Here is a 24,278-nt window from a genome sequence, read left to right as displayed (position 1 = left end):
GAGCGAAGTGATCCTGAGATGGATCCCTGCTGCGGTGGCCTTGCTCTCCCCCTGCTGCCCCACCAGCACGGCAGCCTGCAGTCCCAGCACCTTTCAGAGCTTGTCCCAGCACCCAAAGCTGCAGAGCTGGCCCACAAGCCCTTGATTTTAACAGTATTGTGTTGTCTGTATTGGTAAAGAGTAGAACATTCAGTATTTTCAACAGAAACTAACAAATTAAATAATCATCTTTCCAGAATCGGATGGATTTCCAAAGAGCAGAACATTTAGTATTTTTAATAGAAACTAACAAATTAAATAATTGCCTTTCCAGAGTCAGATGGATTTCCAGATTTGAGAATTTGTCCTATAGAAAGACATTTGTTCTATAGAAAGATAAGCCTTTGGGGCTCAAAAATTCAGCACTTGCTGAGCGATTTTGAATGTCCAGTGCAAGACGTCTCCTGCTGGTGACAAAGCTAAGTTAGATTAGACAAAAAGTCACCTCAGGAAATGAGGAAATCACCCCCAAATTCCTGATAATCCCATTTTGAAAGAAGAAAGGCAATGAGAAGTATGGCGAGGTAAGGCTGAGCCTCTCCTCAAAGCCTTGTCTCTCCTTGGCAGGACCCCTTGCAGCAGCAGACCATGCAGGCCATCGGGCAGCTGGCCACGCGCAAGTACCAGGCAAGGTGCCGGCAGGCGTCGCGGTGGGACTCGGCCAGCAGCTGCAGCTCAGCCCCGGTCTGTGCAATTTGCCTGGAGGAGTTCAGCGAGGGTCAGGTAGGCTGCGGGCACGGCTGCTGGTTGCCTACGGCTCTGCGCTTCCCAGCCACAGTCCAGTGGGAGCTGAGCGGTCTGGCAGGGGCGGGAGGCCCTTGGGATGTTTCCTTCAGCAGTTCCTGAGGGCTGGGAGAGGACTGGCATCGATGGAGGTCTGCCTGCCACATGGCCAAAAAAGGCCTGCCCCTGCTGAAGTCACTCGCCTGCAGACTCAGATTCCCTGAAGAAGGGTCTCCAGCTGCCGCTGTAGGATAAAACGTCTCTAATAAGTCCATGTTGAAACAACGAGGCGAAAGTGGGATCTGCTTCTCCCAAGCACTCAGTTTGAACCCCCCTGTTCCCGAGGGCTAGCACCTCTCTGGACGTTCACACCCCAGAGCTGGATGCAGCGAGCAGAACCAGAGCTGCCAAGCGGCCGCACAACCTCCTCCGGGCAAAACTGAGCTGCAGATCGCTTGCATTAGGCATCTTTCCATCCTACAAGGCTCGCTTCCATCAAGAATGACCCATCCAGGTCTTGAGACGTGGTTCTCCCTCCTCACGCTTCTCCTCTTCTTTCCACCTCTCTCTAGGAACTGCGGATCATCTCGTGCTCCCATGAGTTTCATCGGGAGTGTGTTGACCCCTGGCTGCAGCAACACCACACGTGTCCACTTTGCATGTTCAATATTCTTGGTAGGGCTCAAGACACAGCATTTCCCAGCCAGGGATGGGGTTGGGTGCGGGAGTTGTGCCTGGGAGGTCCGTGTACAGCCAGCGGGAGCATGTGTGCAGGATGGTGTGTGCATGGAGGGGGGTCCCTGTGCGTATGAGCCCCTGGAGTGTACAGCGAGGGGCTGGGCTTGGGCTGGGACCTGCACCAAGAGGAGCGTTTTCCAGCCCTGGGACCTGCGCAGGGAGGGAGGTGGGATCTGAAGGTGAGGGCAGCAGAGAGGGTGCTGAGCGTGCAGGACCACCAAGATGGTTTGGTGGTGGCAGTGAGGAGGGCACGGGTGGGATGTGGGACCATAGTGGGAGGGCAGTGGAGGCTGGCCGGTGCTGGGGCTACAGCAGCTGGGCTGTGGGATGTGTGCTGGATGCTCCCTTCTCTCTCCACAGCCAGAGAATCGGTGGACCAGGCCACAGCCGCTGGCTCCAGGCTGGCTCCTCGGGACATGGAGCCCGGACGGCATCTCCACCTTTTCCGCCAGCACCCAGGACATGCCCTTTACCACCTCCCACACGCGTATCCTCAGAGGAACTTCAGGAGGTTTCCCCCAGAGCCAGCCCATGGCAACCCCTTCTTCCACTCTCCAGAGCTCTCCCAGCTGGATTTTGGCACCATACACTACATGCCTTACAGGCCAGCCACCTCCCTGCTCGCCTGTGGCCACCCGTCCCCCCTGGCCCCGGGCTTGCTGGGCCAGCAGCATCCCAGCCCCTCGGCGTGCGGGCAGACGCTGCCACCCCACAGGACTTGTTCTCTCCAGCCCCAGCCCCCCTGCCTGGGGCTGAAGGCAGCCCTGGCGCAGAAGCAGCACCGTGCCCCCGCCCTGCGCCGGGGGGGCGGCCACGGGCACCAGCACAACAGCAGCGGCTCTGGGGAGAGCTATCTCACGGAGCACAGCGGGTACCTGGCAGACGGGCCGGGCAGCGACTCCAGCTCGGGGCCCTGCCACGGCTCCTCCAGTGACTCCGTGTTGAACTGCACGGATGTCAGCCTGCAGGGCATCCACGGCAGCTGCTCCACTTTCCGCAGCTCCCTCAGCAGTGACTACGACCCCTTCGTGTACTGCAGCTCGGAGGGACCCGCCACGGACAATGGCCAGGAGCGGCCGCGGCCGCCAAGGGAGACACGGCCCAGGTCCCTGGACCTGATGGTGCCTGGGGGGGCTGCTCCGGCCAAGCCCCAGGTGCTCAGCCACGTCCACTACCACCACCACCAGCACCATCACTACAGAAGAGATGCGGAGTGTCCACCGGGGCGGGCTGGGCAGGGGCCTGGGCAGCGCAAATCCCGGTACTCTGGGGCTAAGGTTGGCTTCCACGGTGCTCGGACACAAAAGAGGACTGAGAAAAGCCATCACTCTCAGCAGCCTCTGGAAAGCAGTGCTGTGCTACCGGAGGCAGCTCTGGCAGGACAGCCAGCCTGTCCCCAGCAAGGCCGGGAGCCCCCTCATGTCCCCTCCGCTTCTCCAAACAGGTTGGACTTCAGTGTAGATGCCAACAGACAATCAGGAGCAGCTGGCACATCCCCTGTCCCGCTGCCCCCAAGACACAGCTTACAGAGCCGTCATCACCGAAGGAAAAGAAAGTGTCCCCTCGAGCCCGACCCTGCTCTCCTGCCCCAGGACTCAGCCTTGCCCAAAGCCTGTGATGCTCACGTTCCTCACGGCCATCCCGCTGGCTACCGCTGCTCGCCCGAAGTCCAGCCCCTGATCCCAAGCGCTCCCCTGCCCTGCAGCTCGGGCTCTCGGCCGCTCTGGAAGTGTTTAGTGCCGCAGTCCGGCTCCGAGCTGAAAAAGCAGGAGGAGGGGTTGTCAGGACGGGAGGGAAACCGCGCTGTTCCTGCTGATTTCTCAGGGACGGGCACCTCCAGACACAGTCTGAGTCTTCACCTTCACTGCCCGGCTCAGCAGGGTGGTCAGGGTAAGTCTGGCATTGGCCTCTTCTTGCAGCAAGCAGGTGAATGAGGGTGGTTTGCTGAAGGTACTCTGGCTGCCGGTAGACGTGGTACCTTCTCCATGGGCTTTCCTACAGGATCGCCGACAACAGAAGCGTTTCAGAGCTCACCTGTCTGGAGATGATGGCCTGAATGATGAGCAAGTCTGTTAATGAGCACACCAAACCTTGCAGTCTCGTCCTAAAATAATACAAATGAGAAATAAGGTGGCTATTTTTAACTAAACACCTCTAGCAGCTGGAATATCTCCCAAAGGAAGGGGTGGGACCACGTTTCTCAGTGTCCTTACATCGGTCTGGATGTCTTACTGGCAGAGTCGTTATCATCAAGGCTTATTGGGCTCTAGTCATTTCAGCCAACCCCAGCTAGCTGGAATCAGTAAGGAAGGAAGTGTGCATAGCCGGTGGTAGCAGGAGAACAGACTAAATGAGTTTATGGATTTGCACATCCTTGATTTCTCACCTGCCTCTGTTGCGTGGGAGTTGCTTTTTAGTGTCTTTTGGAAATCAGTTGTAATTAAAGTTTGGCCCTTTGCCTAACTGCTGTACAGAGAGGGAAAAATGCGTTTGAGATGAGGCTGTTTGAAAGTGCCTAACTGAGTTTAGCTCCCAGGTCTTGCTCTCTCTCGGGCTCCTCTGAATACAGCAACCTGCGAGTCAGCATGGGCAGGTGCTCGCTCCGAGCAGAGCCTGGCTCCCTTCCTCGCCCTGCCACTGACTCATTGCAGGTCCTCGGGCAAATCGTTTTGATTTAGGTACCAAATACAGATCTAGCTGCCTAATTTCTGTTAAAATGCTGGCCTTAAACTCGTGACTCACCGTGCCCATTGTGCTGCGGAGATAATAACTTCCTCCCCATGCTTGTCTATCCAGCCCCACACCACACCCAGGCTGCTGGTGGTGCAGCGCCTGCCGGGGAGGCAGCAGGGAAGGGGGAGAGGCTGGATGGGGCACGGTGCTGGCTGCCTGCGGCGCTCCGGGCTCCCAGACTCCCAGGAACACATTTTTTTTTCCCAGGCACAGAAGTGCCTGACACTGCAGATAGGTGATACGAGAGGTTCTTCAAAGAGCCTGGAGGGATGCTGCCGTTTTGAGAGATAAGGAGGCAGCAGTGCAGAGATGTCCCTCTGGTTTGCAGGTAGCTCTGAGTGCTGACGTCCCCCGAGCTGGAGGCGGGGGGCAGTGATATGGCCAGGACGCAGCCCTCCCAGGATCACAGCTGGGGACCTCCACATGGAGAGAGCCCTCCTGGCGTGAGGGCAGGCTGCTCAGGAGTTGCTTTGAGCTCCCATTTCAAAATGAAACTGGGAGGACTCCCCAAGCCACCAGAGCAGGATCTGTGTCCCTAACGTGGGGCGCAGGGTGCTGCAGTGCCCAGGGGATTGCAAGGCCCCGTGCTGTGATACCTCTGTCTCTTTGTAGACGGTCCCAGCAGCCCAAATCTGTGCCCACCTCCTGATGGCGTGATGGGGGAAGGCTCCCCGACACACATCCAGAGCCAGTGCCAGCGTGCTTTGCCAAGCACACACACCTTCCTTCCCTCGTACCTCCCTTTGCCAGGAGCCAGAAGGACCAATGTGTTTGAGAACAGTGTGACTCTGTCTGTTTGATGGCAGTAGCTTCTGTGGATGCTTTCAGGACCAGCCGGAGTGTCAGAATCTCCTTGTAAGATTGAGAAAATACATAGAAAGGAAGGATTTAACTTTATTAGGAACTGAGGACAGTGGAAGAGAGCGGGAGCTCATGCAGGGCTTATACAGAAAAGCCGTCAAGCTGAAAACTCGTTGGTTGACATGAGACAACCTCTGAGTGATAATCACATCGGTTCTTTATCTTAGAAAGGGACTGGACATAAATCAATAAAGAACAAGTAAAAAGAGCGAAGAACAATCTCAATAGACAGTCCCATGTAAGCAGGACACAAAAAGTAGACAAGAACACCAAGGAGAAATGCATATACGCCTCTGGATAAATTTTGTAAGGCTAAAAATATAAGTGGATGAATTAGAAAGCCCAGCTTCAAACTAAAGTTTTGACATAAAATTTTCAGAAACCCAGTTTAAAAAAAACACCCCAGCAGTGGGACCCTGTAATTCCCAGGTGAAATTACAGAGAGAAGAGTGTGTCTCTACTGGTGGCATGGGAGGGACACTATGCGTTAAGGAGAGTGTAAAGTCCAATGACAAGCGACACAAAAATCCTCAATTGCGCCTAAGTACGGAGGAGTATGGTATTAGGGTTATAAGACCTAACATTAGCACAGGCTGCAAAAGAGGAGCCTACATATACACAGGAATCTTCTTTAAGTAATACTAAAAGAAGCAGTCAAAAGAATAAGACGCTTTTGAGCACAGGGATCATTTAAAGCCCCAGAAAAGGGCTGGCCAAGCAGCAGAGAGGGCAATGAGAAGCCAGAAGCCGTTCTTCCAAAGCGAAGGTGTGGCTAGACAAAGAAATCAGAAGAGTTGGATGCAAAGCTAAGTGTGGAGCCACGGCGAGGCAGGCCAGGAAAGATTTCTATGAACTACTTGTGAAAAAGAGAGGGAATATTAATGCAAACCTTTTGCAACTCCATCAGAAGGAAGAAGACTGCCAGAGGCTCTGCAAGTCCAGGGAGTAACGCAGGTCTCAGAGGGATGTTCAAGGGCTGTAACCGCGTAGCAGAAGAGCAAACTGCATTTATTGCATTAGTGATCAGCGTGGAAGTGCTTGAGGAGGTTCTCACCCTGGCACGTTCAGGGCACGGAGTAGAGGATCCCTCATAAATCAAATCATCGGTTTGAGCGTTTCTGAAGCACATCAGTAAAGAGCATAGTAACAATTTACTAGGGCTACAGATCCCTCACCTGGGCATCGCACAGGGGCTCAAGCACAAAACTGCTAAATCACGAACGTGGACTGCAATCTGTTACCCATGCCCAGAGCCAGAAGGAAGAGCTGAGGGCAATATCAGCTTGAAATAGCTGAAGCCACAGAACGATGAGCCTGACTTTCCTGCCAAGCAAATTGTTAAAAATTCAAATACAGGGTCTGACTTGTAGGCACCTGGCTAAATGTGAAAACCAGGGGAGGAGGCAACACAACTTTTGTAGAGAGAGATAACGCCTTGCAGAGCTTTTAGGGGAATGAAGCTCTCAAAGCATAAAAGCTCTCGTAGGTAAATAACTTGCTAAAAAAATAGGAGGCAAAGTGCAGATCAGTCTTAATGGAGGAAGGTTACTTGAAGAAGGAGAAAAGTGGAGTTCTCCAACTGTCTTCACCTTTCAGCCAGCTCATAAATATCCTGGACAAGGAGAGGAGATGGCAAAGCTTACAAAAGACAAAATCCTTCAGGACTGTCAGCTTTAAAACTGGTCAGAAAACATTACAGAACGATCTCCCCTTGCTGACTTATCGGGCTGTGGTGCAGATGGAATCCCATGTAAGTAGCACAAAATGCCACACACGAGCAGAACCGCTTCTAAGTAAAAATCAAATTATTACTAGGAGCTAGCTTGGAATAAATGCGCAAGAAGCAGAAAGTGCCATTATGCATCCGCCTAAGTCTGTGGTGCTTTCACAGCCAGCATCCGCCACTGATCAACTCTTCTCAAAAACGGATATAGCAGACCTGGGAGAAGTGCAGAAAGGTATTGAGTACAATCACAACGATGAGGTTTTTCTGAGAAAACAGAAAGAATATACTTTCCTGTGGGAAAAAGATGATTAGCAGAGGAAATGAAAGGGAGGATATGAAATTAGGAGAGCAGGAGAGAAGGCAGATAAAAGAGACTCACTGATGCTTATAACAAAGTAAGTGGTGGCATCAAATGGGAACCAGAAGCTTCAAAACACCCAATAAGGTAACACACAGTGTGTAATGAAAGTGGTGCTCATTGCCCAGAGGATGTAGGTGCCAGAAGTAAAATGGGTTCGAGAGCCTAGATCAAGAGTTATCAAATGCAGAGATGCAAATGCCCTCTCTGGCTCAGGAAGTCCCTCAACCAGGGTTTCCAGAAGCTGACGGTGCTCCTGTGGGATGCAGCACCCTCCAGGTGTGTGCTCACCTCACCCAGCTGCAAGATGAGGCTGAGCCTTGGTCCACAGCCCCCCTGAGAAACTCCCCTTGTGCAGGCAGTGCCATGCACTGGCATCGCAGGGAATAACGCTGCCTGCAGCCACTGCCAGGGTGCTGCAGACGATGACAGAGATGCTTGCATGATCTCGGAGTTTATGCCACTTCCTTGAGCACCTTCACCAGCTTTTCTTGGTGGGGTTTGCATAAAGATACATCCCTGACTCTCTTGCCTGGGAGACTGTACCTGGGAGTTGTTTCACTGAAGAATCAATCCTCAAGCAACACTGAATGGATCCTTTTAAGAGAAGTCAGAGAAGTGGCAGTGAATTACAGCTAGATGGCTTCCTAAACCACCCCAGCACGCACGGATCTCATCCCAGAACAGCCAGATTACTCCCAGCAGAGGCTGATGAAATCTCTTGATTTCTCTCCCTGGGAAATCTCACCTCATGCAGCACGCTGTCAGCATCCTCCCCCTCTCCTCCATCTCCTGCTCATCCTCTTAGCCATTCCCTTTCATGTCATGTCTTTGATCTTTTACTAGAGAGGGGGAGAAGGATTAGAGGGCAGAAAAAGAGCACTGTTAAAACCTAATACCCAAAGAACAAGATTTCTGTTGTATCACCAAGGTGTGCTCCTTCAGGTCATTGCCCTGTGTGGGTCTCGATGGCCAGTCCAGCAGCTGAGGCTCTACCGCCTCTCACAATTCAAGACCTTTTTTTAACCTTCCTTTCTGTTTGTATAACAGGGGACACTCACACAGGCGCGCTTTTCAGAAAATGTTTTAATAATGCTATTTGAGACTCAGGGCATCTGACTGATCACAGTGTGACGGAAGCTTCACACTCTCTTTTGCGTTGCACGTGAGCTGGTGTACATGAGAAGCAGTTGGCGATGGCTTATTCAATGTACCAGTGACGCTAATCACAAATGCCAGATATGTTCAAACTCTGTCTTCTGGTACTTTGGCCATGCCTGCATACATCCGTGTGTGTGTGTGTGTAATGCTGTGCCTGTACATTAATTTTCCCACATTGATTAGCCACATTTTCAAAGCAGAATCTCTTTTGTTTGTTTTCTTTCCATATATTTAATTTTCAGAGGTCCTGTTCCTACCGTTGGTGATTTATAACAAAGAATAATTTGCTGTGACTGTTTTGAAAAGTTGTTTGGAATTGCTCTCTATGAATGTCTACATGGGCTTTCGTTTCCCCGTGATCTCAAGAACGTTCAGGAAAAGCGAAATGTGAAAAATAATGCATGTGTGCCTTTACTGGGCTATGCTGACCCTGCGTGAGAGCTCTGGGCAGGGACATGTCTCTGGTGAGACATCTGGGAAAGGGACCACACTGTGTGCGTCAGCACTCCGTCACTTGGAGAGAAAGGGACTATTTGAAGCAGTTACTCAGGGTGCAGCATTTTTAGGCAGCCCTTATTTTGAATGTGTCAAAGTAAAGTACTCGGCACTTGCCTGTCAATACTTGACCAGGCGGAAGGGGCTGCTGAAGAGCATGAGCCGCAGTCCCCGCTGGCTGGGCACGAGGGATTGGTGTTTGCAGCCAACCACCATCCATTGGGTTTGCCTTGTGTGGGACTCGGAAGCAATTTGTGCAACCTCTTGAACATTGTGAAATGCACGTGCCATCGCTTTCTTGCATGCGCACATCACTTGCAGTCTGCTTTTGTGGTCTGGAGTTACTGCTGATGATGTCCTCTGTCCCTGGAAGGTGCTGCCGTGGCCCTGTGCGAATATGAATCAGTGTTATTTTCTGTTGCTAACAATTTTTAAAACAGCTGTACAGATTTTTGTCAAAGAGCAAAGACCAAAAAGCCTCAAAAGCAAACCTCTAGTAGCGATGTGAATCCTGGGGTGCACCATGCCCCTAGCCTGTATCTTCTGAAATATTTAAAGAGTATCTTGACGTCTTATCTTTACGTTTTATTGTGCTCTCACATAGAAGAATAAACTGATGGGGGAGGTGGCCAGAAAAGTCCCTCCAAAATACTGGGAGCAACTTAGTGGCTTTCACTGCAGCATCTGTTCTCTGTATTGCAGGGTCAAGGCCCCGGCAGCTGCAGAGTCCGGGAACGTTCAGCCAGTTGTAGCTGACACTTTTCTTTTTCCTTTTCTTTCAATGCAGGATCTGAAGAGGAGGCACAGGATGTCCATGAACACTCAGTTTAATAAAACACTGGCCTGTTTGCTTACTGGAGAGCTGGAGCGGACAAAGATGTTCAGCACACCAGCCGTAGAGGAGCTCACATCTTGCTCTCTGCACAGGCAATGCATAATAACCAGCCCTGACCTGCACGGCCCACGCCAAGATGCAGACTGCCAATAAGCAATGTGACACTTGTCATCTCCTCACACGTTCCCACGTTGCGATGGTCACACAAACACAGAGCCATGTTCTCCAGATCCCTTTCTCCTTTGAAGGCACAGGCACATCTTCATCCTGTGGCATCTGTGTGCGTGGGCTGGCTCGCTCAGAGACCGGTCCTGGGAGTCATCAGCTGGAGAGCTCGCGGAGTGAGTGCAAGCTGCTATTTTGGCATGTTCATGCCACAGAAGGTTTTGCTAAACACTTCAAAAATAAACAAGCCTTCGAGACCAAAAGCTGCAGAAATGACTTTCTGTGGCCAGGTAGCTCCTGACTTCATTTCCTCACTTAGGTCAAAAGCTAGACTTCTTCATTTAACTTTTCCACTCTTAATTCAGATACAGGAACAAGCTATTCTCCATCTCACCACTCACAGGTCTGCCCTGCAAAGTGCTTCTTCTGACTTCATTGGAAACCAGCAGCTCTCACCACTTTCGATCACTTCATTGTCCCTCAGCTGACGCCATCTCGGCCATTTGCTGTGTTTTGCCAGCAGCAGGAGAGGTGAAGACCCGGGGACAATGTCAGCATTTCTGGGAAGGAGCTGGGTCAGGCTCTTTCCATTGCAAAGAATCCACCTTCTCATCTGGCAACATGAACAAATCTCTCACTCATCCTCTAACTCCTCCACCTACCCTCAAAATAGGTGTGGTGTCCAGCCCTGTTACAAGCAACTCATTTGTTGAGCACATTTGAGACCTGAGATGCCCCCGCCACAGGAGTCATGGAATACCCTTGAGTTCACACGGCTCCCGCTTCTCTCCTTCCTCCCTCATTGCCCCAAGACACAGCAAAAATTCCCAGCAAAAGCACCCATAATAAACGCAGAGCAGAGCCCCCATCCATCACCCAGCCTTATCTTCATATTTCTGAGATACCCAAAACGATCCTGCAAAGAAAATTTTCAGAATTCTGCCTTTTCTAACATTTTGATGATGGAGAGAGAAAACTTGAGAAATTGCTAGGCTCTCAGTTTATTACTTTATTTCCCCCCTCCCATTTGCAGCATTTTTTTTGGAATGTCACTAGTTCTTATTTCCTACATCTCATAATTTGGGGACATTCAAGTAAAATAAAACCTGCCAAATTCAGAGCATATAGGACCCAAACAGTTTTCATACAGCAGGGAATTAGACTGTCGAGTTCATTGCCCTAAATGATCGTTCAGGCCAAAGAATTAGCCAGATTCCCATGTGAAGTGCGGGTTTATATGGCACCAAGCGTTTCCAGAGTTAATGCTAACGAAGCAGGGGTGAGGCTACAACACTGGAGCTGAAGGTAACTCCTGATGATTTGAAACCTGCTGTAGGGACAGAGCTCAGTGCTCAGTAAGTTTTCTGTGTCTTCCTTTGAAGCAGCAGCTGCTTCCCCATTTGAAGAGAGCACACTGGTCCTGTAGTCCCAGTTCAGGATAATCCTGCCTCTACCTTTCTTCGTTGGTGAGGAAAGCTTTTTACGGGGTTTGCTGCCCTTCGCCTTTGAAAAAGGCATCTTTGTCCCAGCTGCTAATCAGTCACTGACATTCAAGTCATGGTATTAAAAGTCAGCCAATAGCACTGTTTTAAAGCAAAACATTATTCCCTTGCTAGTGTTCATTTCTCGTCTCCTGTGACCAAGCCACTGCAGTACCTTTCAGTCTAGGGAAGGCCTGAATTTCTTTCATCAAAGAACCCAGCAGAATTCTATTTTAACCTTTCCAGGCTCTTCTCGCTTGTCTTACAGAGCAAGCAGGAGACACGAGCTCAGCTGTTTTCTCCCTTGCAGGGAAGTCAGTCTTAAACTAGAGGAAAAAAACCCAGGAGCGGGTCTAAATTCCCCCTGTTCAACTTCTTGTGCACGTGGTCTGTGGCTTGTCTCAACCAGCTCCCTACCTCCTTAGCCATCCTGGAGGGCTCGGGTGACTTTACAGAGGGGAGGGTCATGAAGTCTGGGTGCTCCCACTGGTTTCTTTAGGAGTCAAGAAGGCTGAGAGCCTCCAGGGATGCATTTCACTGCCTCAAAGGAATGAGCATCTAGTTTGCAGCCTAAAAGTCCTCCTCTTTTTCCCTCCTTATCCTTAAAAAAAAAGGAGGACTCTGAATCTGTGGCAAGCCCCAAGCTTCTTGGAGAAAGTGGTGAGCAGTAATGCACCCTTTCCACTCCCTACTGCAGTATTACCAGGCTGCGCAGGGCAATGCCTGCTTTAAAGTGTTTTCTTTTCCTGATGTTATGCTGCTGCTCCTTTTCATCTAGATAACGGCCATCCTAGATGCCGGGCTCCCTCCCCATGGCTTGCTGAGCCGAATGAGAGCGTGCAGGTCTGCCTCGGTGGGTTCTCAGGTGGGAGGAGAGGGAGGAACTCTCCGGGACGGTGGTTGTTAAGATCCTCTTCAGCAGATGGACTACCATCCTTGGCTGCCTGGAAGGGAAGAAATGAGAAAATGGGGAACGGCTCCTCTCTGGTCCTGCACCTCTCGCTTCTGGGCGATGCTTTTGAGCGCTCAGTACCCTTGGGCTCCCTTGCCGGATTTCTTCAGCATCACTGCAATGAAGCGGAGCTCGTTTTCCTTCTTTGCGTCCAAGGTCCCATGTGAAAACTGATGGAAGCCAGAGCATCCCAAACTCCCTCTCTCTCTCTCCAAAACCGAAGCCCCAGCCCTTCCCCAGGGAACACCGTCTTCCCAGGACCCAGGCTGGGCTGGCTGGACCTCTTCCCTTCCCGCACGGAGCCTCTGCTCTCCCTTTTATAATGTTCAGATCCTTTTGAAATGTGAATATCGGTTTGTTTTTTTGTTGTTGGTTTTTGTTTTGTTTTTTGGTTTTTTTCATTTTTTTTTTTTTCCCCGAGTCTGTCCTGGCTCTCGGGGCTTGGGAATAAATTATGACCCACCAAAAAAAAAAAAAAAAAGAAAGAAAGAAAAAAGAGGAAGAATACATTTTATATATATGCAAAACTGTGTATTTATGTCGGATAGAAACAAAAGATGTGTGAATATGCTCAGAAATATATTTATTTACTAATATATTTATCCACCTATCCGGTCTGCTGGCCTTTTTTCTTCCTTGTACCGAGCCATGAGGGCTGTGACTCTGTTATAAATGTCGTGGAAATAAATAGTTTGGATTTTGGCCCCGGCTGCGGCCACCGGCTGCGGCCCCGGGGCCCCGCCGCCGGGGCCCCGGGGCCGCAGCCGGTGGCCGCAGCCGGGGCCGGATCGGTGGCCGAGGCCGTGTCGTTGTGTCGTTTCTGGCCGTGCCTGGAGTCCTGAGACCGGTTCCCGGCGGCTCTCTGCCGCCCTCCCCCGGGTACAAGAGCGGGCCCTCACAGGGCCGAGCCTCCGCCATTGTCAGGCCCGGTTCCGCTCTGCGCCTGCGCGGCGACGGCAAGATGGCGCTGGAGACAGTCCCCAAGGATCTGCGGCACCTCCGCGCCTGTCTCCTCTGCTCCCTCGTCAAGGTGCGACCGGCGGCCGGCCTTTCTCCCCCGCTTCTGCCGCTCGTCCCGGCCCTCGGGCCTTTCCCGGGTCTCCCGTCCCGTCCCTTCTCCCCCATCCCCGCGCTGACGCCTCTGTCCCCGTTCCCCGCCCCCCCCCCCCAGACCATCGACCAGTTCGAGTACGACGGGTGCGACAACTGCGATGCCTACCTGCAGATGAAGGGCAACCGCGAGATGGTCTACGACTGCACCAGCTCCTCCTTCGACGGGTGAGTGGGGCTTGGGGACGCCGCGGTGGCGCCTGGCCGGGGAGCGTTCCCCTGGCAGCCATTCCTCCGCGGGGCTGGTGTCACCCAACCGGGCGGCACACAGAGCCGAGGCGTTTGCTTACGGCCTGTCTGCGCTGAGGTGGGCGCTGGGTGGTGACTCCACAAAGTTAGATAGCGTGCCTTTTGAGAAGTGAGCCGGGTCTTTATTTATATATACCAAATAGTCACAGAATCATTGAACGATTTGGGTTGGAAGGGACCTTGAAGACCATCCAGTCCCTGGGCAGGGACACCTGCCACCAGCCCAGGTTGCTCCAAGCCCCTTCCAACCTGGCCTTGAACCCCTCCAGGGATGGGGCAGCCACAGCTTCTCTGGGCAACCTGGGCCAGGGGCTCACCACCCTCACAGCAAAGAATTTTTTCCCCAGATGTCATCTAAGTCTCCCCTCTTTCAGTTTAAAACCATTCCCCCTCGTCCCATGGCTCCCCTCCCTGATCCAGTGTCCCTCTCCAGCTTTCCTGGAGCCCCTTTAGGGACTGGAAGGGGCTCTAAAGTCTCCCCGGAGCCTTCTCTTCTCCAGGCTGAACCCCCCCAGCTCTCTCAGCCTGTCCTCACAGCAGAGGGGCTCCAGCCCTCCCAGCATCTCCGGGGCCTCCTCTGTCCCCGCTCCAACAGCTCCGTGTCCTTCTGCTGTTGGTGCCCCAGAGCTGGAGGCAGCACTGCAGGGGGGTCTCACAGAGTGGAGCAGAGGGGCAGAATCCCCCCCTCGCCCTGCTGCCTACACTGCTGGGGATTCAGCCCCAGGCTGCAGGGGGTTTCTGAGCTGTGAGTGCACATTGCTGGATCACGTTGAGCTTCTCATCCACCAGCACCCCCAGGTCCTTCTCCTCAGGGCTGCTCTCCATCCATTCTCTGCCCAGCCTGGATTTGTGCTTGGAATTGCCCCAACCCAGGGGCAGGACCTTGCACTTGGCCTGGCTGAACTTCATGAGGTTGGCATGAGCCCACCTCTCCAGCCTGTCCAGGTCCCTCTGGATGGCATCCCTTTGGCCACACAGCTTGATGTCTCCAGTTTCCCACTGTCCATGTCACCAACAAAGATAATAACAAAGAAGAAGACACAGTGAATGGTGAGTCAGTCATGCCTTTCTCCTAACTTTACTTATGGAGGCAGAAATTTACCATTCTCTTATCTGCAGACACCTATTGTCTTTGTTTGAGAGCAGTTTGGGGCTATCCAGGTCTAATGACCTGGGGACAGGCTTCTGCCCCTGGGGCCATCCTGACCTGTCCCCCATTCATCAACTATACAAGTCCACCTGGTTTTGAAAATGAGAGTTTTTGTGACTGTTAACCCTTCTTTTGACTACAGAATCATTGCCATGATGAGCCCTGAGGACAGCTGGGTCTCCAAGTGGCAGCGAATCAGTGAGTGGCTTTTCCCAGCCAGTTTGAGAGCTGGAGATGCCTTTTCTCCAGGAAGCCCTTCTCTGGGGCAGTGGGAGTTGCTGTTCGGGCTGCCGAGGGAGTTTCTGCTCCCGATGGGGGCACCTGCGGAGGGGGGCAGGGATGCTCACCCACCTGGGAGGGGTAACTCAGTGTTTTCTTTCCCCCAGGTAACTTCAAGCCGGGTGTCTATGCAGTGTCTGTGACCGGCCGCCTGCCCCAGGGTAATGCTGCCGGCTTGTGTGAGGGGAGGCTTCTGCGCAGATGGCAGCTGCGAGATTATTCTGTATATTAGGTGTTGGGGCTGTGGCTCTCTCGCCGAGGTGACAAACTGGTACAGCATTGCGCTGTACCCATGTGATAGATTGGGATTCGGGGGTTCAGAGAACAGTGAGTCTTGTGAACAGAGCGCACATGGTACCAAACCAGTGGGATTAGCAAGGTGAGAGCAAGAAGGAGATGCTGAACGGGAGGGCGGTTTCAGGGTTCTGCAGACAGGTTTTCTACCTGCAGTCATTCAGCGCTCTGCCTGACAGAAGTTGATACTGAAGATGCTGCTGACTAAAACCTGTGATACCAGGCAGGCCATCGGAGGGACAAACTGTGATTAAAGGGTGACCCCAGAAAGTGGGTGCATTTCCGCTACAGGGAAACACGAAGGTTTGTCCCTAGAAAATAGATTTGCAGGAGGGGGTGCTCTTACAGCAGGCTCGGTGAGCAGATGCCCCTTTCCATCATCATGCTGCGCTGAGGGCTTACGTTAAGGTGGGTTTTGTGGCTGTATAAACAGCGTGGAGGTGTAGAGGGTTTGGCCTCATCTTTGTAACGCAGAAGCTGCATCATCCGTCTAGCTGAGAGCCCCTGCCCGGCGCAGACTCCCAACCTGTGCCGCTTCCCAGGGGCGCTGCAGTCTTGTATCCCAAGGGGAAAGCTGTGCTTGTGTCTGGAATCCCAGAATCCTTATTTCTGACACAAGCTCTGCCATCCGCATTGGGAAGAAGCTGGAACATCACAAGGCTTGAAGCCGAGGGCTGCAGGCACGGCTTTGGGCGCATCCGAAATAAGCGGGGGGGTGCAGCAGGTGGTGGCGTCAGCTGGATGCGGGTGCTGGCAGGGAGCACAGGGCAGCTGGTGGAGGAAGTGCAGGTGGGATAGGCCATCTTTGGCCTCACTCAGCCCGTCCTCGCGTCACGGGGAGGAGTGAGAGGGCTGGGGAGCGCGGTAACCAGCAGGCTGCACTCAGGGCCTCGCAAGCTGTCATTTGGCTGTCCCTGGCGCTGGTGAGAGCCGGGCTGAACGCCATGGTGCTCTTTTGCTGTCCCTGTTCTTCAAGGGTTACTGAGAAGGTTGGATGTGCAGGCATGTCACAGAAGTGACTGAAGGATTTAAGAAGTACCCCTGATAGCTTGACCAGTTCAATACAGCTGTAATATTCAAACATTTTTAGGTAGGAAATAATGTAAATGAAGTCTCTACCTTGGTCTTTGCCAAGGCAAACCACGAGTTGATGTTTGGGAGCTCTGTCTAGGCATTTAAACTAGAAGAGGGAACACTTAACAATTCTACTAGAAGAAATGAAGATGATGATTGTCCAGTTCTTGATCTCTGCAATGAAGGCTCCGTGACAGAGCAACGGGATTTTTTCAGGGCTCCTCATCCCTAGAGAATACTGAAATGTGTTTGTCTCCTTGCTGCAGGCATCGTCCGAGAGCTGAAGAGCCGCGGCGTGGCGTACAAGTCCCGAGACACAGCTATAAAAACCTAAGGGGCTCTTGTGCTGCCTGGAGGGTTTCCCGGTGCTGCGTTGGGAGAGGCAGCGGGTACGCAGGGCACTGCTCCAAAACCTTTTAGCTTTAGCATGTGGGAAGGCGAGCCTGGACTTGGAGGGAGCTTGCGGGCTCGGCTCCTCTGTCTCGGAACCTCTGGACTCTGCCCACACGGACCATAGAAACCTTTTTGAGCCTTGACAAGGGGGAGGGTGGGAGCAGGTCTGGGAAAGGGGTGTTTGATGGTGATGCACGAGCTTTTTTACAGTCGATGTGGAAAAGGGGAGAGCTGGGATAAGGGATAGCCGTGTAAATATTTCAATAAAACGTGCTCCTTGGTGGGAGCGGAGTCCAACTTGTATGCGCAGTCACTTGTTTCACCTGCTGCAGGGGGTGGATGGCGTGGTGAGGGGTTTCACACTCAGCTCCCCCGCCTGCAAAACCGGACCAACGATTGCCATCACTTCTTATGCCATGGACCACACTGCTGCCTCGAAAGGGGACCCTGCCCTCGCTGAATTGGGGTGCCCTTTGCTGTAGGGGAAAAAGCAGACTGGCGACTTGTGCCTTACAGCTCATGGCTGGATGGGACAGGTAAGGTGGTGTTAAGTATTTCATCTGGAGGTAGTTACCTGGAAGTCATGGTGCCCTGGGCCTACAGGGTCATGGAAGCAGGCTTGAAGGACCTTCAAGTGATCGTTGCCGGCCTGCAGGACAGGCAGAGCGAGATGAGCCCGTTGCTGGTGGGGTTGTGGGCCTTGCGGAGGACAAGCGAGGGGTGGAAACGCCCATCTAGCCTCGTGTCTGCAGAGGTCTGGCTGTCACTGTGCACGTCGTGAGTGTCAGCTCAGGTAGTGTCTGCGTTGTGTGGGCTCCTGAGAGATTTGGTCTCCTCAGCTGATGGCTCCTGCTTAATTTCTTTTGTTCCCGTTCAGCAGCAGCCACCAATCGCAAAGGTACCTTGTCCAAGGGCAGAATCCTAGATTAGTAGCTCTGTGAAATAAGCATTTTTATTTTTTTTTTGTTTTTCTGAGATGATTCTGTAGCTGGAAAGCCCAATTTTTGTTTTCTTTAGACAAATAGTAGAAAATGGGTACAGCCTGGAAACTGCATTTGATCTGGTGCGAAAGCGGCTGCAGCAAAGGGAGTGCATCGCTGTTGGGGAGTGACGCTGTCGGGTGCTCTCTGCCCTGCTCTGCTTTGTAGGGCTGGCCCTGAAAAAGAGTCCTGAGTGCTGCGGGTCAGCCAGAGCGCGGCTTCCTGCGGGGTGTCAGAGCAGACCTGTGGCTGGAGAAGCCTGCTGAGAGCACGGAGTGGGGGGGCTGCACAGGGCTGCAGCATTAGTGGAGGTGAAACACTGCGGAGAAAAGCATCTTCAGCCATGCTTCGGTTGGGGACTTGCAGACACGATGCTGAAGTCAAGAGTATTTGCTGGGTGCAGACCAGGCCAAGTCAAGTTGGGGATGGGCTCTGGGCTCCAGCAGATGCCTCTGGGTGGAGATCGCCTTTTGTGGGAAGAGCTGAGAGTGCTTTGGCCCCTAACCTGGGGGCTAGAGGCTCCCCTTGGGAAGATGGAGCAGCAGGTTCATGTCCTTGGGCAGAGGAAGGAGTTGGCTGTGGCTTTTACACATCCTGGTGAACGTCCGAAGCACTTGAGTTACCTGATAATTATCCCTCGGGCTTGCTTGATTGCAGAGACTGGGCAGGAGATGTGCCTCGGAAATGCCTGGCAGGTCAGATCTGTGGGTAAACGGTGTGACTGTCCCAGCAGCCTGTGGCGTGACTCTCCAGGGTGCTCACGTTTGGACATCTTGGGCACGGACCTGCAGGCCCTGAAGGCTGGTTTCCTCCTGGCTGAGCTGGGGTTTCCCTGGGATGCCTTTGTCCCCTGGGAAACAGTCCTGGAAAGCTGAAGCTTGGGCAGCCGCGTGAGGCTGGCAAAGACCTGACGAGGTTCAGGTTGAAAAGGGTCAGGGAGGATGAGCTGGGCAGCTCTTCCTCCGGCTGGAGGGAGATGGCTCTGGGGGAATGAGGTTTTGGCTGCCGCCGGGTTGGAAGGATGGCGGGGATGACAGGGGACAGACACCCTGGCCGTGCCCAGCCCTCGCAGCCTCACCCTCCGGGTGCCACAGGGTGGCAGCACGGCTTTGTGGAGCGCGGCCGGAGCCCGGTGACAGCCTTGGGGTGAAGCTGCTGGAGGGGGACCCGAGGCACATCTCCATTTTCCGCTGCATTTCACGGCACCTTTCACTCCCTATCTGTTTCCCGGCTTGTGTCCCCGCCTTCCCTGGCTCCCTGGATGGGGATGGCCATGCTGGAGCTGCTCCAAAGCTGGAGGCACGTCAGGATCCCTTCCCCACTCCCAGGCCACCTTGTCCCCTGGCCCCAAAGTGCAGAGGAAGTGACAAGAGGGCCCTGGGCAGGGCTGGCTTGTTCAGACAGCTCTGGCTGTGGGTCCGTGGGCACGGTGGTTCTGTCTCTCCCCTGAGAAGCCACAGTCCCGCAGTAACGCGGTCGCTGCCCAGCACTGGGAGCTCAGCTTAGGACATTGTCCCCAGGGAGCAGCGTGTGTTGTCACTGCGCCTCTCGGGGAAAGCGAGGGGGCTTGTAAAACCCCAGGGACCTCACCCTTTGCCACGACGTGCAGCCACTCTGGGTTGTACGGAGCTAACGACCGGTGGAAGCCGCCGTGCGAGTGCATTAGAGCCAGGACGGCGAGGCCAATGGGCTGAATGCCGGTGGTCTCTCAGAGCTGCACCTCCTCTGCCTGCAGCAGCTCGTGGCGCTCGCAGGAACCTGCTGCCTCCACTCGGGCTGGCTCGGCAACCTCTTCCCTGCCAGCTCGCTCGCCCACACACACACACACCGCATCTCCCAGCCCACGCTGCCCAAGTGATTCATTGCTCCCGGGCTGCCAGGAGCTGAGCTTTGGACCTCTGCAAAGCACCTGAAATGAGCATTTCGGTTAGACTCCAGCCCTGGAGCTGCCAGGGTTTTGCAGCGGCAAAAAGCAAACGGATGCGGAGCTTTATTTGCTGAGAAAAGTAGGTCAGGGAGCTCTCACGTTGAAAAAATTGGAGGAAAAATGTGCGGCGGCGGCAGCAGCCCGGGCTGTAATCGGGAGAGAAAGCGTCAACCAGGCCGGGAGCTGTAGGTCTGAGTCAATTTAAGATGGCTCCTCCCCCTGCACCAAATGACGCTAAAATACTTCAGCCAGGCCTGAAAATCCTGCAGGTTTGGCATCCGAAGCAGGCTGGCAGTGCTGGGGTAGCGGGGCCGGGGGGAGGGGGGCCAGGGCAGGAACCACGAGCCAGTGGATTTCTTCGTGCGGGTTTTGAGAACCGATACCCCGGCTCTCCCTCCGGGCCAGAAAAGTGACTTTCCAAAACCGCAGAGCACACGGTGTTTCTATGTGAAGCGGCTGCTGGCGGGCGCTGGGAAATGCCCAGCCGAGCCGTCCCCACCGGCTCGGGGGGGACCCCCCAGACCTGCTGCCCTGGGGATGGGGACCTACCCACGCACGCCGTTCCCCACCGCCCGGGGACGAAAGCGGCTCACGGTGGCCATTGTCTTGTATCTTGGGCAACTCGGCGTGAGGTGAAGGGGGACGGGTGTTAGAGCGTGCTGGGCTCTGGCTAAGAGGGGCTGTGGGTGAGGCAGGGTGACTCCCCCCCAGTTTAGCTCCTGTGTGTGCTCTGGGGACACTGTGGCATCCTCCGCCGCCGTCGCCTCTGTGCTGGTGGGAAGGGCAGCGGGCAGAAGGGCTGCCTGGGGCCGGCGGCAGCGACATCAGGCCTGCTTCACCCAAAATCTGCTTTCACTTGTTGCCTTGCCACCTTCCAGCATGTGGACTTGGACTTCCCCAGGTGCCTCTCAGCCATCCCTGTGTCTGGGGGGGCTGGTTACCTACCGCCGGGGTGCAGAGACCCTTGGTGGTAGGTGCTGGGGCTGGGGGGGGAACCTCAAAACAAACCCCAGCTTAAAGCTCTTTTCCTTGGCAACTGGCCAAGGAGACCTTGGCAGGGTGGAGGTGCAGGGGAAGATGATCCACGTTGTCCTCCTGGTACCCGTGCTGCCCGCCCAGGGCTGGGGTGAAACCCTGCTGGAGCGAGGATGGCAAAGCCACAGTGCCCGTCGTTAATGGGTGGCTCATCCTGCCCGTCACCTCTGCGTCAAGGCCTGTGGGCAGAAGAGCCACCGAGGTGCCTGAGTGGGTCTGATGTGGTGGGGAGAGGAGGGGGGCGCCATGGACAGCTTTCGGCAGCAGCTGTTCGGACGGGCTGCAGAGGGGATGGGTGCAGGTTTTGGAGGTGCAGGCGGCTACAAAGCGTGGCAGAAAGGAGGCACAGCTGCCACGTGCGCCGTCCCAGGAGGTTCCTGGTGTGCTGGTGATGGAGATGGGTGGGCGAGGAGCTGGGACGTGTTCCCTGCTGAGGGCATCCGCAGGAAAAATGGGGAGCTCTGATGTATGATGGTTCCCCTGCGTGTCTGCCTCTCAGGAATTGCAGTGGAAGGAGGAGGCTCTGCCTTGTGGAGGAGTGGCAGGCTGGTGGGCCATCAGTTCCTGAAGAAGGGCCTGCAAAAGAAGGTACTGCCACCCGTCGCACGCCTGGTGCTGTCTGCAAAGAGGCCAATGGCTGTTTCATGGTGGACCCCTCTAAAGCCATTGGTCTGCCGACAGAGTTGGGGTTTTGGTGCATGGAGGGACACAAGAAGCTGGTGGAGGGTCCCAAACCTTCTCTGGGTTGAGACCTCTCACCTCCCTGGTCTGCTCCTGCAGCTCTGCATCACAGGAAGGGGTGACATCAAGGGTTGGTGGGGCAGCGTGGGGTCTCACCCTGATGGTGGAGGTCTCTGAGGGCACGTTTCCTTAAGGCAAATGGCAAAGCAAGACCACAGCTGAAGTCACAGGAGGGATTTGGGAACCTGACAGTATCTACCCCATCCCGAGCTCTCCTGGACCTCCTGCTGCATCCTGCATGGCACTTGTCCTTCCTCCTCCTGGCCAGATGTGCATCACCCAGGCTCTGCCCAAAGCACCTGCTGGGCTGGAAGGGACTTTGTCCCTGCCATGGGAATGGTCCTCCCGCACGGGCAGTCACAGAGGAGCTGCTGAGCCCTGGGGCATGCACTGGCCGAGGACATCACACCTCCTCTGGTGGGTCCCCAAACAGCCCGGGCTTGTGGTGCAGGGCAGGGTGTCAGCACGCCCCGGTGGCCGCAGGATCTGTCCCCTCAGCCAGGCTGGGGGCTCTGATACTGCTGTCCCAGCATCGCCTGTCCCAGCCTGCTCTGGAAACGTGCCACCAATGCCAGGTTTGGGGAGATGCTTCCTGGGAGCCATGGCAGCCCTGGGTGCCTGTCCCCCCTCCTCGGGGTCTCCGGACCTCGAAGGGGCTCAGCTCTTCCCACGCCTTGTGCTGGCGGGGGGGACGACAGAGACTGCTGGCGAAGGAGGGTCTGTCACCAGAGAGCTCAGCCCCCATCTCCTGAGCCCGTCCTGCCCTGGGAGATCCACAGCCTGGAGCGGGTGGGGGGAATCTCATCCCTCTTTCCCTGTATCACTGCCGGGTTCCATCCCGGAGCACACTCCTTCCAAAAGGGGCCCACCCTGGCGCTGAGCACCCCGGGAAGTTCCGCAACCCTTGGATTAAGGCAAGGAAGGGAGAAAACAGGAGTCATCCATCTGTGTTGCCACAGCGCAGCGCCGGGTGCTGTGGGGGGGGGGGCCTCTCTGGGGGCGCTGGGGCCCCAGACCCGTGGCCTCCCCTTCCCCCACCTGCGAGACTGGTTGCAGCAGGTGACATGGAAAATGACAGGGCACTTTGTGCCCCCGCCGGCACCAGCCCAACGGTCCCGCGCCCGTCATTGGCGCAGATGGGCCACGATTTGTCTATATATGGGCAAAGCGAGGCGCCCGCGTTAACCCGTGTGTCCCCCCGCGCCTGCCCCAGCGCGTCACTTCGGCTTTTTGAGGTTTCCCTTCACGCTCTCATTTGCCTCCCGCTCGCCGCCTGTTTCACCCAGCAGTTTCTAGTTGACTCACTTTTAACGGCCTCGCTCCAACCCCGGCCCCGCCGGCAGCGGCGCTTCCCCGGGGAGCAGGCAGGGTGCAGGCAGCGGGGTCAGGCTGGGAGCAAGTGGGGAGCACCCCCCCCAGCATCCCCAGCATCCCACCCGGTGCCGGCATCCTGCTGCCCCGTGGTGAACAGGGGCTAAGCCATGGGGCTGAGCCTGATGGGTCTCACCCTGAGCCCAGCCCCTCTCTTTTGGGCGCGGAGGTGGGCGCTCGGCCATGCCACAGGTGCTGCGGTTCTCCCTTGTGCCCCGTTGTGCCTGGCAGAATGTTGGTGATCGACGGTCTGCCCATCCCAAAAGCTCTCGGAGAGCTGGTTTTGGCACCTTTTGATTTTTTTGGTGCAGCAGCAGCCCTCCCTGTGCTCTCCAGGAGCAGCGCCAGGTCGGACCTTCTGTCCCAAGAGTCTTTTTTGAGGCCACCTCCCTGCGCCTCCGTCCCCTGGTCTCAGAGGTGGCTTGTGTTGGGAATGCAGTCATTAGGCTTCAGTGTTAACACTGACATAACTTGGGCGCCGCAGGTCTGTTGGGGTCTGGCATAATGGTGTCTGAGAGATGCTACCGGCTGGCTGTGCCCCCAGGGCTCTGGACCCAGTGGCTAGCAGACCCCCTTTCCCACTGGCCCCAGGGCAGTGGAGGGCATTCAGGGAGACTTTGGGTGAGACCACCCCCTTCCTCTTCCTCCTCCTCCCCCAGCACAGCTCTCAGGCCTGCATGGATGGATGGATGGATGGATGGATGGATGGATGGATGGATGGAGCCACGTGGGCATGGCTGGGCAGCAGGCACTGCCTGCCCCGGCACGGAGCTGGGTCCACCGGCCCGGCCGCCGGCAAGAGTTCGTCTCCTTTAAACACGGCACAGGCCGAAGGCAGCCGGCCCGGCCGCCACTTCCCCTGTGTGCAGCGAGCGCTGCGACCGCAGGCGAGGAGGGGAAGTTGCTGCAAGGCGCGATAAGAAATATCAGCGCTTTCGCAGCGCCTGGGCTGCGCCGCCCGACAAGGCCCTTCCCCCTGCCCCTGGGCCGGCGGCGCTGCTGCCCCCCGAGCCCCCGGCTCCTGCTCCCCTGCGCTCACCGATACTAGGAGTTACTGGAAAAGCAACAGCCCGTGTCCCACAGGGCGGCAGGGAGCCCAGGTCCCGAGGGGGTGGCCATGGCAATGCACCCCCGGTGCTCAATGCAGAGCAAAAACTGGGTGACACCGCTGGGCGCAGGGGGACGCTGCGGGTGTCTGACCCTCGCCTGGGTGCCCTGAGGGGAGGCAAGGGCAGAGCCGGGGCAGCGGTGCCACGGTGGGAGATGCTTCGGGTCGGGGAGCTGCACCCTGGGGGCCCATCGGCACCTCCCCAGGTGATGCTGAGGTGGTGGGCAGGGAGCGGAGAGGGGCCTCTGCGGCGCTGGGGACCAGACACTCTCATGAGGTCCCTGCAGGAGGAAACGCAGA

General features: G+C 55.2%; 2 protein-coding genes across 2 annotated transcripts in view; both read left to right on the top strand.

Annotated features, from left to right (window-relative positions):
• The window catches only part of RNF43 (ring finger protein 43), a 65,582-nt gene extending 53,560 nt beyond the window's left edge, over window positions 1-12,022 (top strand). Inside the window, exons 6-9 of the mRNA XM_054209434.1 lie at window positions 607-762; window positions 1,335-1,437; window positions 1,861-3,390; window positions 9,622-12,022. Of these exons, the coding sequence (XP_054065409.1) occupies window positions 607-762; window positions 1,335-1,437; window positions 1,861-3,390; window positions 9,622-9,665 (1,833 nt within the window). The 3' untranslated portion in view covers window positions 9,666-12,022. The remainder of the gene's footprint in view (window positions 1-606; window positions 763-1,334; window positions 1,438-1,860; window positions 3,391-9,621) is intronic.
• A 1,114-nt stretch (window positions 12,023-13,136) lies between these two features.
• On the top strand, window positions 13,137-17,113 carry SUPT4H1 (SPT4 homolog, DSIF elongation factor subunit). The gene is made up of 5 exons (XM_054209435.1): window positions 13,137-13,297; window positions 13,439-13,545; window positions 14,919-14,974; window positions 15,163-15,216; window positions 16,690-17,113. Exons 1-5 carry the CDS (start codon window positions 13,229-13,231, stop codon window positions 16,755-16,757), a joined length of 354 nt encoding a protein of 117 aa, XP_054065410.1. The 5' UTR covers window positions 13,137-13,228; the 3' UTR covers window positions 16,758-17,113.
• The last annotated feature ends 7,165 nt before the right edge of the window (window positions 17,114-24,278 follow it).

The sequence above is a fragment of the Rissa tridactyla genome, chromosome 7, assembly GCF_028500815.1.
Source record: "Rissa tridactyla isolate bRisTri1 chromosome 7, bRisTri1.patW.cur.20221130, whole genome shotgun sequence".
Lineage (NCBI taxonomy): Eukaryota > Metazoa > Chordata > Aves > Charadriiformes > Laridae > Rissa > Rissa tridactyla.
This window is presented reverse-complemented; position numbering and strand designations above follow the sequence as displayed.

Excerpts from the sequence above, each read along its gene's own strand:
- SUPT4H1 (XM_054209435.1), top strand. The coding sequence starts at position 13,229 with ATGGCGCTGGAGACAGTCCCCAAGGATCTGCGGCACCTCCGCGCCTGT. Across the intron at positions 13,298-13,438 it reads TCCTCTGCTCCCTCGTCAAG|ACCATCGACCAGTTCGAGTA; the intron begins GTGCGACCGGCG and ends CCCCCCCCCCAG. Across the intron at positions 15,217-16,689 it reads GACCGGCCGCCTGCCCCAGG|GCATCGTCCGAGAGCTGAAG; the intron begins GTAATGCTGCCG and ends TCCTTGCTGCAG.